General features: G+C 50.5%; 2 protein-coding genes, 1 long non-coding RNA gene and 1 pseudogene across 24 annotated transcripts in view; 2 read left to right on the top strand and 2 right to left on the bottom strand.

Annotated features, from left to right (window-relative positions):
• TNFRSF8 (TNF receptor superfamily member 8) overlaps nucleotides 1-17839 on the top strand; it is an 81031-nt gene that overhangs the window by 6382 nt on the left and 56810 nt on the right. For all 21 annotated transcript variants that reach the window (XM_077974050.1, XM_077974040.1, XM_077973990.1 and 18 more), the window contains exon 2: nucleotides 14930-15017. In XM_077974050.1, the coding sequence (XP_077830176.1) occupies nucleotides 14930-15017 (88 nt within the window). The remainder of the gene's footprint in view (nucleotides 1-14929; nucleotides 15018-17839) is intronic.
• Nucleotides 1-17839, top strand: part of PLOD1 (procollagen-lysine,2-oxoglutarate 5-dioxygenase 1) — a 158144-nt gene that overhangs the window by 139753 nt on the left and 552 nt on the right. The window lies entirely within an intron of this gene.
• Nucleotides 8004-8103, bottom strand: LOC114674945 (U6 spliceosomal RNA; annotated as a pseudogene).
• LOC144336284 (uncharacterized) lies at nucleotides 8107-9833 on the bottom strand. The gene is made up of 3 exons (XR_013407915.1): nucleotides 9718-9833; nucleotides 8939-8990; nucleotides 8107-8306 (listed from the first exon to the last, which is right to left on the bottom strand). It is a non-coding gene; the product is annotated as an uncharacterized LOC144336284 (long non-coding RNA).

The raw sequence follows: 17839 nt of genomic DNA, 5'->3' as shown, positions 1-17839 counted from the left end.
TTCTCTTCAATTCATTCATTCCACAAACATTTATTGAGCACCTTCTGCATGCCAGGGAGTACTCTGGGTGCTGCACGTTCATCCATGCACCGTATAGCCAGGTCTCTGCTCCGTGGAACTGACTTTCCACGGGGTGACGGGGTGACAGTCAACAGACTGCTGCTAGCTGCAATGAGAGGATTAGAATCCTGCAGTGTGAGAGAGATGGGCGGCTCCCTAAGATGGGGAAAACAGGACTTGCAGAGCGTAACACACACACACGGAATGAAAAGAGGGAGGAAGCCAGTGGGAGGTTAGTAGAAGAGCATCCAGGCCCAGGGGGTAAAAGCCCCAAGAGGCTGGAGGAACAGGAAGGAGGCCGGTGTGGCTGGAGGGAAGTGAGTGAAGACGGGTGGTTAGGAGCAGGTGGCAGGAAAGTTGGTAGATCATGCAGACCTTTGTGGACTGTGGTCAGGTTTTTGGCAGGGGAGTGATACTGCATGATATATTTCAAGTTCCCTCTGTCTGCTGTGGGGGCTGGGAGGTGGGGGGAGCAGGCAGGATGGGAGCAGGAAGCCAGGTCATTGCAGTGATCCAGGGGAGGGGTGAGCAGAGGTGGGAATGTACTTTTTCTTCTTTTTTTTTTTTGAGACAGGGTCTTGCTCAGTCGCCCAGGCTGGAGTGCAGTGGTGCGATCTCGGCTAGCTGCAAGCTCCGCCTCCCAGGTTCACGCCGTTCTCCCGCCTCAGCCTCCCAAGTAGCTGGGACTACAGGCACCTGCCACCACGCCTGGCTAATTTTGTTTCTGTATTTTTAGTAGAGACAGGGTTTCACTGTCCTAGCCAGGAGGGTCTCGATCTCCTGACCTCATGATCCGCCTGCCTATGTAGAGACAGGGTCTCGCTATGTTGCCCAGTTTGGTCTCAAACTCCCAGGGATCAGGTGATCCTCCTGCCTTTGCCTCCTATGTGCTGGGATTACAGGCATGAGCCACTGTGCCCAGCTGGAATGTGCTTTCAAGCTAGAATCAAGCAGACCCCGTGGATGGGTCTGCAGGGAGCACAGAGGGCAGGGGGGAAATCAGGGATCCCGTCCATATTTGGGAGCTCAGTGTCTGGCTGCAGGGAGGTGTCATTTTGGGATGTGGAAAAAAACAAGTGAAGGATGGAATAGGTGTTTTGGAGAAAAGTTCTAGTTTGCCCATGCTCAAGTACAAGTAGGGGTTGGGTGTTGAAGTATGGAGCCATCTATAGACTCCAAGCCGCTGATGTGGATCTCTGGGTACCAGAGTCCACTGTAGAATTCCTGGTGCCACCTGGGTCAGAGACCACTCCCCAGTAGACTCACCTTACTTCTATTTTTTTTTTTTTTTTTTTTTTTTTTTTTTTGAGACGGAGTCTCGCTTTGTCGCCCAGGCTGGAGTGCAGTGGCCGGATCTCAGCTCACTGCAAGCTCCGCCTCCCAGGTTTACACCATTCTCCTGCCTCAGCCTCCCTAGTAGCTGGGACTACAGGCGCCCACCACCTCGCCTGGCTAGTTTTTTGTATTTTTTTAGTAGAGACGGGGTTTCACCGTGTTAGCCAGGATAGTCTCGATCTCCTGACCTCATGATCTGCCCGTCTCGGCCTCCCAAAGTGCTGGGATTACAGGCTTGAGCCACCGTGCCCGGCCACCTTACTTCTATTAACCTAGCCCAAGATCCCCCTTTTTTGGCCTCCACATTATCCTGTTCATTCATTCCAACCCAAGCATAGGCTCTTTTATTCATCCTGGTTACAGTATATGTTCGTTTTCTTCTGCTGCTATAACAAATTAGCACACATTTGGTGGCTTAGAACATGAAGGTATTCTCTTATAGTCCTGGTGGTCAAAAGTCTATGACAAGTCTGTAATTCCAGCACTTTGGGAGGCTGAGGTGGGCAGATGCTTGGGGCCAGGAGTTTGAGAGCAGCCTGGCCAACATGGCAAAACCCTGTCCCTGCTAAAAATCCAAAAATGAGCTGGGCATGGTGGTATGTGCCTGTAGTCCCAGCTACTTGGGAGGTTGAGGCACGATAATTGCTTGAACCTGGGAGGCAGAGGTTGCAGTTTGCTGAGATCCCACCACTGCACTCCAGCCTGGGTGACAGAGCAAGATTCTGTCTCAAAAAAAGGAAAAAAGTCTATGATAAGGCAGTGGAGCTATGGTTTTCTTCTGGATATGCTGTGGCAAAACGTTTCCTTGCCTTTTTCCGGCTTCTAGAAGCTGCCTGTGTTCCTTGGCCCCTGGCCCTGCATCACTCTGAACTGTCCTTCCGTCCTCACATTTCCTCTCTCTCTCTCTTTTTTTTTTTTTTTTTGAGATGGAGTCTTGCTCTGTTGCCAAGGCTGGAGTGCAGTGGTGTGATCTTGGCTCACTGCAACCTCCACCTCCTGGGTTCAAGTGATTCTCCTGCCTCAGCCTCCCTAATAGCTGGAACTACAGGCACCCACAATCACACCCAGCTAATTTTTGTATTTTTAGTACAGACGGGTTTCACCATGTTAGCCAGGCTGGCCTCGAACTCCTGGCCTCAAGTGATCCATCCGCCTTGGTCTCCCAAAGTGCTGGGATTACAAGCACTCACCACCATGCCAGCTAATTTTTGTATTTTTACTAGAGATGGGGTTTCATCATGTTGGCCAAGATGGTTTCGAACTCCTGACCTCAAGTAATCCACCCGTTTCGGCCTCCCAGAGTACTGGGATTAGAAGCATGAGCCACCTTTGAGAGTAGGGTATTTGGTTAAAGGTATGAACTTTTTTGTCAGCCTGTCAGGGTAATCCCTTACTTCTGACACTAGCTGGTGACCTTGAGCAAGTTAAGTTACCTCTGTGTGCCTCGGTTTCCCTATCTATAAAATGGGCTAATAACAGTAGCTACCTTGTATTGTAGGGCTGGTGTAAGGATGACAGGAGTTAATATGTGCCAAGGGCTGAGAATAGCTCCTGGACACAGTAAGTGCTGTGTAAATAAAGGTGAGCCTTATTAGGTGCCTGTTGTATGCTGGGCATTGTGGATACAGTCTTGGAGATGAACCAGTTCCAGTCCTTGCCCTCGATGGGTGGCAGTGTGGGAAGGGGAAGACAGAGGAGAGGGTGGCCAGTGCTGTGTCAGGGACTGTCTGGGGCCTGTGGGAGTCCAGAGGAGCCCATCTTCACTTCCACCTGGGTCAGTGGGGGATGGAGCCTCCAGAGTTTGCAGTGACGAGGCTCTGCACCATAGATGGTGCCACTGTCCTCGCCAGCTTTGCCCAGGGCTCTGGAGGCAGCAGAAGGGGTCAGAGGTCAAACAGCACATCAGCGCCCATGGTTGGGGCAAGCCTGGGGCCTGCTTTGGAAGCCCCACCCAGCAGGCTCCCCTTGGGTTCTTGGGTCCTCCAGGGAGCTGAGAACTCCTGGAGGTGTCACCCACAGCTTCATTTCAGCAATTAACTTTCTTGATGGCCTGCTGCCTGCCAGGTATGGTTCCTGGTCTCAGGGAGTGCACAGGTAGTGTGGCCTCCGCACAGTCTCCTGAAATTGTTCCAACCTGCCGAGACCAGGAAACTCCTAAACCCCACCTTCACCTTCCCAGCCAGGGCAGGCACCCTTCCCGCTCTTGAGTCAGGTGAGGGAGGCCAGGATGCAGCGGCCAGGCCAAGAGTTCTCTCTCTCCAAACGGTCTGGGGGGCATGTGCCCCGCCCCTTCCCCACACACAGTCTAGGAGAGGAAGGTGGGCAAGGAAACACACCAGGCTGGACGCAAAGGCTCACGCCTGTATTGCCAGCACTTTGGGAGGCCGAGGCAGGAGGATCTTATGAGCCCAGGAGTTTGAGAACAGCCTGGGCAACAAACAATGAGCTGGGCATGGTGGTACGCACCTGTGGTCCCAGCACCTCAGGAGGCTGAGGTGAGAGGATCACTTGAGCCCCGGAGGTCAAGGCTGTAGTGAGCTGTGTTCATGATCGCAGACTGCACTCCAGCCTGGGTGACCGCGAGGCCCTGTCTTAAAAACAAACAAACAAACAAAAAGTAAATACACAAGCCCCTTCTGAGCAAGTGGCCTGAGGCTGACACAGGAACCCAAGGCACCTCCAAGAGGATCAGAAAGTTGAATATTCCCGGGGAGCTGGGCCCCGTTTCCTTTTTCTTCACGTCCACTACATTTTCCTCCCTCCCTCCCTTCCCTCTCTTCTTTGTCTCTTTCCTTTCTTCCTTTCTTCCTTTCCTTTCCTTTTCTTTCCTTTCATTTCCTTTTCCTTTTCCTTTCCTTTTTCTTTTTTTTTTTTGACAGAGTCTCGCTCTGTCACCCAGGCTGGAGTGCAGTGGTGAGATCGTGGCTCAGTGCAACCCCCACCTCCCAGGTTCAACGGGTTCAAGCGATTCTCCTGCCTCAGGCTCCCGAGTAACTGGGACTACAGGCACTCACCGCCACGCCTGGTTAATTTTCATGTATTTTCACTAGAGATGGGGTTTCACCATGGTGGCCAAGCTGGTCTCAAACGCCTCACCTCAAATAATCTGCCTGCCTTGGCCTCCCAAAGGGCTGTGACTTCAGGTGGGGGCCATCGGGCCTGGCTCACTACATTTTTCTTTGTAGCTGCCATCGTCCCGTGGTGGCTGTTGTTGCCTGGGAACGTACTTCAGGGCTGGGTGGGTTTTACCCCGTCTGAGGTGTAGCTAAGGATGCAGCTCTAACACTTGCTTCGGCCTTGGAACCTTCAGGATCCCTGCAGTCTGAACAATTGGCTCATGGAGCTGGCATGGGATTTCTGTGGGGCAGGAGGGATTTCTCGGCGGGAAGGGAGGATCAAGCAGTTTGCTAAATTCGGACTCAAGACGTGATCTTGGTAAAGTGGACTCGCTCTCCTCCATCCTGTCCACCTCCCCACCACATGAATGGTCCTGAAACCCTTTAATGCTTCCCTAGTGCCAAAGGCAACATTTCCCAGTCACTTTCTGGCAATGGCAGTTCTGAGAAAAAAAGGTTCTACGGCCAATGAAGTTTGAGAAACATTGCAGATTTTTCTGACTAGCCCCCATATCCTTCCTTGGAGAATTAGAGAGTAAGAAAGCACATCAAAGGCTCTGAGAGGCCCCGTGATCTAAAATGGATATCTCTCAAATGGACTCCAGTGATTTTTTTTGTTTGTTTATTTATTTGTGAGACAGGGTCTCACTCTGTCACCCAGGCTGGAGTGCAGTGTTACAATCGTAGTTCACTGTAACCTCAAATTCCTGGACTCAAACAATCCTGCCACCTTAGTTCCTTGAGTAGCTGGGACTACAGGCACGTGCTACCATGCCCAGCTAATTAAATTTTTTTTAATTTTTTTAATTTTTGGGCCGGGCACAGTGGCTCATGCCTGTAATCCCAGCACTTTGGGAGGCCGAGGCAGGTGGATCACTTGAGGTTATGGGTTTGAGACATGCTGAAACCCCATCTCTACTAAAAATACAAAACTTAGCCAGGTGTGGTGGCACATGCCTGTAATTCCAGCTACTTAGGAGGCTGAGTCAGGAGAATTGCTTGAACCTGGGAGGCAGAGGTTACTGTGAGCCGAGATTGCACCACTACAGTTCAGCCTGGGTGACAGAGTGAGACTCCGTCTAAAAAAACAATTTTTTTTTTTAAAAAAAAAAATAAAGACAGGGTCTTGCTATGTTGTTCAGGCTGGTCTTGAACTCCTGGGTTAAGCAGTCCTCTCACCTTGGCCTCCCAAAGTGCTGGGATTAGAGGTGTGAACCACCACGCCTGGCCTTGTTCTTTTGCCTGTCATCTGTTACTATCCTGTAGCCCCAGCATTTGATGAAACTTATTTGGGAAGTGACAGTGAAGAGCTTCTGTGCTCATCTCTTTTTCTGACTCCCTGACTCTCTCTTTTGCCTCCCTCTTGCATTTTTAAGTTCCCTTAAATTGCATTGGCTCACCTGGATAATCCAGGGGGAATCTCCCATCTCAAAGTCAGCGGGTTCACAACCTCAACGCCATCTACCACCCCGATTCCCCGTTGCCATGTAGGGTGACGTATATGAGCACATATATGAATATGTCACCCTAGGTCCTGGGGATTAGGAAGTGGTTATCTTTAGGGGGTGCTATTCTGCTGACCACAGACCCCCTCTCATGTCCTCCTTCCATCCCACACGACAATAGGCACCCAGTGAGGATGGTATGATTCTTGCTAACTGACAGAGCAGGAGTGTCACCATCTTGGACAAGCATCGCCATTTTAAGTTCTCCTTGATTAGAAACCGCCTAAATCCAACCCCAAAACATCAGCCTAATGGCTAATGTCAGCATGACCATAAACCACAAATGATACCTCCAACGAAAAACATTCCAACACTAAGATAAACACCCCTGTCCGACCAGAGACATGCCAGCCCCGAGATAACCTTCCCTCTGACCACAGACATTCCCAGCATGCAGTAAAACTCTCCTCCATACACAAACATTCCTTGCCTGCGATAAGCGCCCTCCCAGAACCCTTAAATACCCTTAGTCTGTAAGAGAAAATGCTGCTGACCGAAATTGGCCAGAAGCCCCTCTCAGTTTTATTTTCCAAAATAAACCTGTCTTTGACTGGTAAGCCACTTTTCATGTTTTTTCCTTGTTTCTTCAACTCTTACACGAACATTATTTCAAGGTACTTGCCTGTCCCTGAGTTCCTTCCAGCCAGGAACTCCAGGCTCCACCCTCTATGCTGTTTCCGTGTCCACTGTCTTTGGGTTTTACCTCCAACCCTGGGGCCAGGCAGCATGGGGCCCCGCACACTCTTCCTCAGCTGTGCAGGAACTGGGGGTAGCTCAACTCGGCACCTGCTTGCAGGTGGGACAACTGGGAGAGGTGCTGCCTGTGGCCGGAGATGGACCCTGTGTACCTGTGGGTGTGTTTAAAGAGGGGGAGGAGGATGACTTTAGTTTCAGGTAGTCTGTTGGTCTGGAGCTCAAGTGAGCACTCAGTGTGGAGAGAGGGGTTCAGGGTCCCACAGTTAGGAGGTGACTGAGTTCAGCGTGTGGTAATATAGTCTAGTGGTTGCTTAGGCGTGGGGGTGTGGCGGCAGACTCATAGTCCTCTAAAATGTCCATACGTTCTACTTTGTTAATTTAGGAGAGGGTCTCACCCTGTCACCCAGGCTGGAATGCAGTGGCCCAACCACAGCTCAAGAGATTCTCCCATCTCAGCCTCCCGGGACTACCGGTGCATTCCACGATGCCCAGCTAATTTTTGTATCTTTTGTAGAGATGGGTTTTCTCCTTCGCTGTGTTGCCCAGGCTGGTCTCAAACTCCTGAGCTCAAGTGATCCTCCTGCCTCAGCCTCTCAAAGAGCCGGGATTTTAAGTGAGAGCCAGTGCGCCCAGCCAAATGTTCACACATTCTAATCCCGAGAGTATGGATCTTGAGATAGGAAGATTATCCTGGATTATCAGGGTGGGCCCAATCTAATCACATGAGTCCTTAAAAGCAGATAACCCTTCCTGGCTGTGTTAGAGAAAGATGATAGAGGCAAAGACAGAAATGTGATGTGAGAAGGACTCAGCTCACTATTGCTGGTTTTGCAGATGGAGTAAGGGGGCCATGAGCCAAAGGATGCCACAGTCCCTAGAAGCAGGGAACAGCCCTTAGTTGGCTGTCAGAAAAGAAACAAGACCTTAGTCCTACAACCACAAGGAACTGAATTCTACCAACAACCTTAGTGAGCAAGGAAACCAACAGTCCCCTAGAGCTTCCGGTAGGGACACAGCACATGACCTGGATGGGGGTGATCAGAGAGGGCTTCCCAGAGGAAGTGGCACTCATGAGTGAGGTCCCAAGGATGAATGGGGGTACGCTGGATTTAGGGACTGGTGCAGGCAGAGGAACAGCATGCACAGGCTGCCGCAGGGAGTGGGGTGCCCGTGGGGTGCCAGTGGCAAAAAGAGGCTGGTAGGAGAGAGTACCAGGGACTTCACAGGCAGGCAAGGAGGGCAGGGCCTCTTGGGCCACTGTTAAGACTTTGGGGTTTTTTTCTTTTTTTTTTTTTATATGAACTGTTTCATGAATTTCCGTATCATCCTTATGCAGGGGCCATGCTAATTTCTGTATTGCTCCAATTTTAATATATAAGCTATAGAAGCAAACACAGGACTTTGGGCTTTATTCTTAGCTGGGTTGGAAGCCATCTGAGGGTCTTCGATAGGATGGAGGGGAAGACAATAGATCGTGTTTTCAAAAGATCAGTCTGGTGTCTGCACTGGGAGCTGGGTGCGGTGGATGGGGTAGACGAGAGGAGACCCTCAGGTGGCCACTGTCAAGTCCAGACGGCGGGAAGGTGAGGAAGAGCTGGTAGATGTGGGGGTAAAACTGCAGGTTAAACAGAACTAGTGATAGGCTGGGGGCCAGGGAGAAGCAAGCATTTCAAAAAGCAGTCAGTCTCGGCCAGGCATGGTGACTCACTCCCGTAATCCCAGCACTTTGGGAGGCTGAGGTGGGTGGCTCAGTTGAGGTCAGGAGTTCGAGACCAGCCTGGCCAACATGGTGAAACCCCCCCTCTACTAAAAATACAAAAATTAGCCAGGTGTGATGCCAAGCACCTGTAGTCCCAGCTACTTGGGAGGCTGAGGCAGGAGAATTGCTTGAACGCGGGAGGTGGAGGTTGCAGTGAGCCGAGATCACGCCACTGCACTCCAGCCTGGGCAACAGAGACAGCGAGTACTCTGTCTTAAAACAAACAAACAAACAAACAAACAAACAAACAAACAAACCACCTCAGTCTCATGGGGAGTGGGGAGCAGGGATCTCAGAGCCTCTGTGCCGGGCCTAGTTTCTCGGCCTTTGGACATGCCTGTCCCCATCTGGGATGCCCTCCCCACAGTCCCTACCTGCTGTAATTCTGGACTACAGCACACCCCCCACCCCAGGCAGCAGAAGCTGGTGGATCAGAGCACGTGCCAAATACTGGCTCTAACACTGACCAGCTGTGTGACTTTGGGCAGATTTCTCATCCTTATGTCTCAGTCTCCCCATCTGTAAAATGGGTTGGCAGTGATTGGCTATTAGAATTACTTTTGCTATGGAAAGCAAACCGTCCAGCATTTGCACTTCTTTCTGCTCAGCTTCTGCTAGGCCAGCGCATCTCAAACTCCCTGGGGCTCTTGTTAAAATGCAGATTCCAATTAGGGAGGTCTGGGGTTCTGCATTTTGACAAAGTTCCCAGGTGGTGCCCCCCACTGCTGGCCAGGGGCCTCACCTTGAATAATGGAGCACACAGCAGTGGAGATCCCCGGGAGACAGGGAGGGGAGGGGTACTTACCTCACTGGCCCTGCTCAGCTCTGGCCCCTTCGGGGATTTTGCATTTGATCTGACTCCCCGCCCACCCCGCAACTCGTAGACTTGTCTCCCACAGGTATGGTCCGGCTGAGACCAGGCGGGGCTTTTGGAAAGTGAACTGTAACTGGTCTTGTAGGGAAAACCAAACCAACCTGAAAATAGACCGGCCTAGAAATGGTAAGGTTTTAGGCCACCCTCTCTTCATCTTGTTGCCACTAAGGTGGGGCCGAGGGCCTCCGGCTGCACAGCTCATTACCTTGTGGACACCTCACTTTGCCTTGAACCTGCGGGGAACTCCACCCAAAAGCCCCCCCTCCAGTCCTTGGGCTTCCCCCTCCCACTCTTCGCTTTCTGATCCCTCCTTCCCTCGCAGGCAGGGGCACATCCTAGCTCCCCTCTCCCTCTTCCCTCCCTCTTCCTCACGGCAGCTGGAGCTGATGAGCCAGGCAGGGTGGGCCTGGAAATTCACAGGGCCAGACTTCTCTGGGCAGCGGCAGACGCCCAGGCCCTTGCCTCCTTCTCCACCAGGAGCTGGGACAGGTGAAGGGCCTGTGTGAGGGGAAGGGGGTGCCCCTTCCTCGCTCAGCCCCACATGGAAAATGGGGCCCCAAGTCCTCTGCTCCTCCTTTCAAGGGGTTTTGAGAGGCACAGGCTGGACATCCCAGCTGAGATCCCATGACCCCTCCGCACAGCAAGAAGACTGCCCTCCGGTGGCAAACTATGGATTTACTGAGAATTATTGTTGAAAATAAGCCGCCACCTTCCAGTGTCCTTGAGACGCTATTTACATATATGTGTCCTTGAGACGCTATTTACATATATGTGTCCTTGAGACGCTATTTACATATATGGCTTTGTACATCTGTGTTCTCACTCTCTTTATGTATACACATATTATTATCACTTCTTAATTTTTTAATTTTCTTTTTTTTTTGAGGCAGGGTCTCACTCTGTTGCTTTTGCTGGAGTGCAATGGCACAATCTCGGCTCACTGCAACCTCCGCCTCCTGGGTTCAAGGGATTCTCCCACCTCAGCCTCCTGAGTAGTTGGGATTATAGGCGTGCACCACCATTCCTGGCTAATTTTTGTATTTTTAGTAGAGATAGGGTTTCGCTACGTTGGCCAGGCTGGTCTCAAACTCCTGACTTCAGGTGATCCGCTGGCTTCAGCCTCCCAAAGTGCTGGGATTACAGGCATGAGCCACCGCACCCAGCCAAGATGATCCCAGTTTTGTTGGCAACATCCAAAGCACTGTAATCAGGAGCCAGTGGAACATATGCCTTCTTCTCTCCATCCGGCCGAATCAGGGTGCTGACCTTGGCCACATCCATGTCACAGAGCTTCTTCACAGCCTATTTGATCTGGTACTTGTCGGCTTTAACATCCACAGTGTATACAAGTGTGTCGTCGTCTTCTGTCTTCTTCATGGCAGACTTGGTGGTTAGCGGGAACCTGATAGCAGGGTGGTCAAGCTTGTTTCTCCTGGGAGCGCTCTTTCGAGGATATTTGGGCTTTTAATACCTATTTTTATTTATTTTTTTGAGACGGAGTTTCACCCTTGTTGCCCAGGCTGGAGTGCAATGGTGCGATCTCGGCTCACTGTAGCCTCTGCCTCCCAGATTCAAGCAATTCTCATGCCTCAACCTCCTGAGTAGCTGGGATTACAGGCACCCACCACCATGCCGGGCTAATTTTTTTTGTATTTTCAGCAGAGACGGGGTTTCGCCATGTTGGCCAGCCTGGTCTCGAACTCCTGGCCTCAGGTGACTCTCCCGTCTCGTCTTTCTAAAGTGCTGGGATTACAGGCATGAGCCATAGCGCCCAGCCCTGGGATTTTTTTTCATTTTAAAGATGGGTAGCCTGTGGCCTAGAGATGGGAGAGAATTGGGTACACAGTGAAGCTCAAACCTTTCTGCACTTAGTTGCTGTGTGACCTTGGGCAGGTGGCTACACCTCTCTGGGCTGCAGCTTCCTGATCTGTAACATGGGATAGTGATCTGGCCCCAAAGAGCTAGGGGTGTGAAAAGGAGGAGTTGTATGAAAGCAGGCACCCAAGGCCAGACTCAGGGGGGGTAATGTGCAATACCATGGGCTCCCCATTCTCTGCACCCCCTACCCCTCCATGGACCCAGGTGTGATGGCAGGAGGGAGACATAAGCGGCCAGAGTCCCCCGGGTGTGTTCTAGGCCCCAGCAGAGTGAGCAGGGCCTGGGGCCATGGTCCCTGTAGACTCCGTAGCTGTCAGTGAGATTAGCAGACAGGCCGGGAAGGGAGACCCAGGACAAGGACCCAGAATGTTCCCACACTCAGCAGGCCTTGCAGGTGAGCCCTCACACCTCCAGCCAGCCCCAGGCACAGGCTACTGAACTCACTCAGTGAGATGCTGTGGGTTAGGAGCACTTCGGGTGTCCTGGCAGTTTCCTGCCCCCTGGAGAGGCTCCCAGGAGCCCTCGGGGTGACTTAAGAGTGGACAGTCTCCTCTAGTGCTGGAGGGAGGAGGGTGTCCTCAAGGCCCCGGGCTCTGGATTAAATGAGAAGGGAGACCACCCAAGCGCCATGTGACTATTGGGCAAATATCAGGTTCATGTATTATTTCAAATTAATATGGCGACATGTTTCAGACATGCAAAAAAAAAAAAAAAAAAAAAAAAGAATGATGTAACCAGCACCCCATTTATCCACGTTCCAGCCATGCTGCTGCTCTCTGCTGCTTCCTGAACATGCCGGAAGCTTCACTGTTAACCCTTGAGTGGAGAGAAGGGTCAGGCAGCCCCTTAGGCCAGCCAGGCCTCTCTCCTGGGGGAAAGTGGCTTCTGCTTCCCTTCCCCAAACCAAGAAAGCCCCACACGGCACCAGGGCCCACCTCCTTTCTGCCAGGCACCATCTTGGATGCTGAAGACGTGGAAATGCGACGAGGCTCCCTCCCTGCCTCCTGCCTCATTTCCTGCTTCCCTTCTCCCTTTCTTTCCACCCCAGAAGTTTCACCCAGAAGTTTACAGGGACCATGGCCCCAGGCCCTGCTCACTCTGCTGGGGCCTAGAACACACCCGGGGGACTCTGGCCGCTTATGTCTCCCTCCTGCCATCACACCTGGGTCCATGGAGGGGTAGGGGGTGCAGAGAATGGGGAGCCCATGGTATTGCACATTACCCCCCCCGAGTCTGGCCTTGGGTGCCTGCTTTCATACAACTCCTCCTTTTCACACCCCTAGCTCTTTGGGGCCAGATCACTATCCCATGTTACAGATCAGGAAGCTGCAGCCCAGAGAGGTGTAGCCACCTGCCCAAGGTCACACAGCAACTAAGTGCAGAAAGGTTTGAGCTTCACTGTGTACCAGAAATTCAACAGAGAATTTCCTCTCTTGAACCCTTTCTTATGATGGGGCTTCACTTTCAAAGAACCCTTGAAACACATGGAGGGCTTGTGAAAAACACATCTTGAGGCTGGGCGAGGTGGCTCACGCCTGTAATCCCAGCACTGTGGGAGGCTGAGGCAGGAGCATTACTTGAGCTCAGGAGTTTGAGACCAACTTCAGCAACATTGCAAGACCTAGTCTCTACAAAAAAATAATACATTAGTTGGGTGTGGGGGTACATGCCTGTGGCCCCAGGTACTCGGACGGCTGAGGCAAAAGAGAAGACTACTTCAGCCTGGGAGGCTGAGGCTGCAGTGAGCCATGATTGCACCATTGCACCCTAGCCTGGGCACCAGAGTAAGACCCTGTCTCAAAAAAAAAAAAAAAAAAAAACCCACAAAAACCCACAAAACAAAAACCACACCTTCCTGAAAAGAGTGAGCCTCTCTGACCCCTACTTCACACCATGCACAAGAATGAAACTTGAATATGAACGATTAAACAATCTCATCTAGAAGTTAATGTAGGAGAATATCTAAGTGACACTGAGTGGGCAAATATTTCTTAAACAGGACAAAAAAAGGCATTAACCATAAAAGAAAAGATTAGTGTATGTAATTTATTAAAGCTAAGAATGTCTGTTCATCAAAAGCCTCCATAAAGAAAGTGAAAAGCCAAGCCAGAGGATGCAAGAAAATACTTGCAGTACATATAATCAACAAAAGCCATGTATCTAGAATATGTAAAGAACTCTCACACATCAATAAGAAAAGCCAGACAACCGGATTAAAAAAAATGACCACAAGACCTGAATAGGCATCTTACAAAAAAGAATGCCTAAATGGTTAATAAACATGGGAAAAGGTGCCCAACAACATTACTTATCAGAGAAATGCAAATAAAAACCACAATGAGGTATCGCTACAGATCCAACAAGATGGCTAAAGGTTTAAAAACTGACACCACCACGTGCTGACAAGGAAGTGGAACAATTGTAATCCTCAGACACTGCAGGGAAGTACCTGCTAGTATGACTGCTTTAGAAGCCTGGATGGAGAATCTATCAGAACTGAGCATGCCTTATGCTCCAGGAATTCCACTCCTAGGTATATAGCCAACAGAAGCATGTACATTTGGTCACTAAAACATGTGTACAGGAATGTTCCCAGCAGCACTAGCATAACAACCAAAAAGTGGAATGTCTATTGAGAGCAGGCCCGGAGTGGTGGCTCATACCCTGTAATCCCAGCACTTTGGGAGGCCAAGGCAGGCGGATCATTTGAGGTCAGGAGTTCAAGACCAGCCTGATCAACATGGTGAAACTGTTTCTCTGCTAAAAATACAAAAACTAATTGGGCGTGGTGGTACACACCTGTAGTCTCAGTTACTTGGGAGGCTGAGGCACAAGAATCACTTTAGCCCAGGAGGTGGAGGTTGCAGTGAGTTGAGATCATGCCACTGCACTCCAACCTGGGCAACAGGGCAAGACTCTGTCTCAACAAAGTAAAAAAAAAAAGACAGTAGACTAGACAAATAAATTGTTCATATTTGTGCAATGCTATACTGCAAAGCAATGGACAGAAATGAGCAACTGTTATTTGCAACAATGCGAATGATTCTCACAATATAATCCTGAATGAAAGAGGCTGGTTGCAGGGGAATGGACTGTGTAATTCTACTTTATGTAAAATCCAAAAGCAGTCAACACTAATAGAGGGATAGAAATCAGCCTTTTGGGAGAAGTGTGTGGGAGGGGGGATGAGGGAGGAGCTGGGGCTGGCAAGATCCTGTTTGATGAGTTGGGTGCTGATTGCCCGGTGCATTCATCTTGTAAAAATGCAGTTGGCTGTAACTTGAGATCTGTGCACTTTTTTTGTACGGGTGTGTTAGACTTCAACAAATAAGTTTACCAGAAATGTGTATTGTTGGGTCCATCCCAGAGACAAGGTAGGAAGCAACTATGTTAATCCCAGGGCGAGGGGATGGTGACTGGCCCCAGGTGAAGGTGGTGATGATTGTGGTATGAAAAGGACCAGGAGAATTTGTTGATGGGTTGTTTGAGAGGAGAGAGTCAAGGGAGATGCTAAAGTTTCTGGCCTGAGCTGGAGTAGCAGGGGGTAAGCCCAAGAGCGGTGTGGGTTTGTGGAATCAGGAGTTCTTGTCCTGATTTCTCTCCGATAATACAAAACTCCGTCTCAGGCCTCCTGGGACTGGTGGGGACAGAGGGAGTACGGATATCTGGGATCCACCTGGCCTCACCAGCTTTTCTGACCTGCTAGGATCGACCCTTCGAGGACACCTGTCGTGGAAACCCCGGCCACTACTATGACAAGGCTGTCAGGAGGTGCTGTTACCGCTGCCCCACGGGTGAGTGGGGGCGCTGGGGGTGGGGAGAAGGGGGGAAATTTGTCCTCAATTGATGACCCTCTTGAGGGATTGATAAGTGGGGAAATTGGAGCCAACTGTCATTGTCATAATTGGCTACAGTTTTCTGCAGGTCATTCCTGGCATTGCAGAGTCCAGAGACTCTGTCAGAGGTTAGGGCTGTAGAATTGAGACTGTGTTTGTTGCTGCCACAAGAAAGTCCATCTCCGTGAGTTTTTATTTTTAACTTAGAGCTGCCCTTTATTGGACACTTACTATCCATGAGTCCAAGACCTTTATATGAACTGCATCATCTCATTAAGTGCTTGCAATGATCCTTTATTACACTCATTTTGCAAATGAGGCTACTGGGGCTTGGCAAGGTTAAGTTCCAGCCACTTTCCTTGATGACCAGGGTAACACAGTTGGGAAATGGTGGAATGATCAGGGCTGGGGCCCAGAGCTCAGAGACCTCAAAGCTTGGGCTGTCGACATCCTCTGACCACCCTTCATTTCTGGGGCCTGGAAGCCCTTTGCAGTTCTTTCTTTCCTTTTCCTTCTTCTCTCTCCTTCCTTCCTTCCTTCCTTCCTTCCTTCCTTCCTTCCTTCCTTCCTTCCTTCCTTCCTTCTTTCCTTCCTTCCTTACTTCTTTTCTTTCTTTTCCCTTTCTTTCCTTTCTTTCTTTCGGAGTTTTGCTTTTGTTGCTCAGGCTGGAGTGCAACGGCGCAATCTCGGTTCACTGCAACCTCCGCCTCCCAGGTTCAAGCGATTCTCCTGACTCAGGCTCCCAAGTAGCTGGGATTACAGGCATGCACCACCACACCTGGCTAATTTTGTATTTTTAACAGAGACGGGGTTTCACCATATTGGCCAGGCTGGTCTCAAACTCCTGACCTCAGGTGATCCACCCACCTCAGCCTCCCAAAGTGTTGGGATTACAGGCATAAGCCACTGTGCCTGGCCTGATTTTTTTTTATATTAATTTAAAATAAAGACAAGGTCTCGCTAATTGCATAGGCTGTTCTTGAACTCCTGGGCTCAATCAGTCCTCATGCCTCAGCCCCCCAAAGCGTTGGGATTACAGGCGTGAGCCACCGTGCCTGGCCTCTTTGCAGTTCTTGACTGCTCCAGCTCAGAACACTCATTTATCCCGGGACAACCTGGACAGTAGATTTCTCTGAGACCAGGCTCCCGGACTAGAGCTCTCTTTCTGGAATGCTTGCCCACCCCCAGCACCGTGATTGACTTCTAGTCCATTACCAGGAAATCCTTCTGGAGCTGGGCGAGTGTTGTTCTTTCCATTTGGCAGCTAATGCTTAGGCCCGAGGAGATAAGCAGCTGGAATAGGGTAGTGAGGCATTTCTGCCCCTGTGGTTATGATCAAAAGCTCCGAGGCACAACCAGTGGTCTTAGATGGGCGGGGCAGGACATAACGATGCCCTCGTGGTCTCTGACCTCCAGGAACGGAGATTGTCACGAGGACATCAGCCTTTAGCTGTGCCAGCAAGGGTGGGAGGGAGTCTGTGTGTGTCTGGTTCATTGTCTTGCTTTGAGGACAACAGGCCATTGCAAGTGGGCGGGCATCGTCTGGAGGGCTTCCGACAGTGGGGGCGGAGGGGCCCATCCACCCATCACCTAATCCTCCCAGCTGTGCTGTCTGGAGGGTGGTGACAGGCTACGGCCATCAGGGGTATTCCACTGGAGCTGTGCGGGAACCTGGGTCAGTCAGTTCCCAGACTTGTGGCCTCTTAACTCCCCCACGAGATTCAGATCAGCCTCATGCTCAGGCCACCAAAGGACAGAGGGAAACATTCTTAGAAAGAATGTGATGTTTTTGTGTTTGATTTTGATTTGTATTTTCAACAGTGATTCAAAGTAGTCATTGTACGGGCGAGAGCAGTGGGTTGGATGCTATTGGACTTTCTTGCTTTTATTTTTGGTTTAGTGTTGATTTTGAATGATCTATGAGGTGGGTCCCCTGGTTTCTTCAGTGCTTCACTGGTCGGCCATCCACCCACCCATCCAAGTACCTGTCCCCCTCACCTGCCCATCCATCCATGTACCTACCCACCCACCCATCTTTTTAACCACTCACTAACCCACCGCCTTCCATCCCCTTTCCATTTTTCTTCCCATCCAGCCCCTATCCATCCACCCATCTGTATTAGTTTGCTGGGGCTGCCATAACAAAATACTGTAGCCTGGGTGACCTAAAGAATAGACATTTATTTCTTACAGTTCTGGAGGCTTGAAGGTCCAAGATCAAGGTTTTTGCAGGGTTTGGTTTCTGGTGAGGGCTGTCTTCTTGGCTTGCAGATGACAGTCTTCTCATGGTGGGAATATCTCTCTCTCTCTCTCTCTTTCTCCCCCTCTTCATATAAGGCCACCAATCCCATTGGATTAGGGCCCCATCCTTATGACCTCATTTAGCATTAATTATCTCCTAAAAGTCCTATCTCCAAATACAGTCACACTGGGAGTTAGGGTTTCAACACATTTAACATATGAACTTTGTAGGGGACACAATTCAGTCCATAGCACCATCCCCTTCCCATATCCCTCCAATTATCTTCCCATTCACCCCCTCATCCATACACCCACCCCTCTCCTGGCCATTTTCTCATCTACTTTTCCATCCATCCATCCATCCATCCATCCATGCATGCATCATCCATCCAACAAACGTTTATTTGTCTCTCTCTCTCTCTTTTGAGAGAGAGAGTTTCTCTCTGTAGTCCAGGCTGGAGTGCAGTGGTGCAGTCTTGGCTCACTGCAACCTCTGCCTCAAGTGACTCTCCTGCCTCAGCCTCTTGAGAAGCTGGAAT

Source organism: Macaca mulatta, chromosome 1 (assembly GCF_049350105.2).
Source record: "Macaca mulatta isolate MMU2019108-1 chromosome 1, T2T-MMU8v2.0, whole genome shotgun sequence".
In the NCBI taxonomy this organism is placed as follows: domain Eukaryota; kingdom Metazoa; phylum Chordata; class Mammalia; order Primates; family Cercopithecidae; genus Macaca; species Macaca mulatta.
Note: the sequence above shows the minus strand (reverse complement) of the source record. Positions and strands in the feature narration are given on the sequence as shown.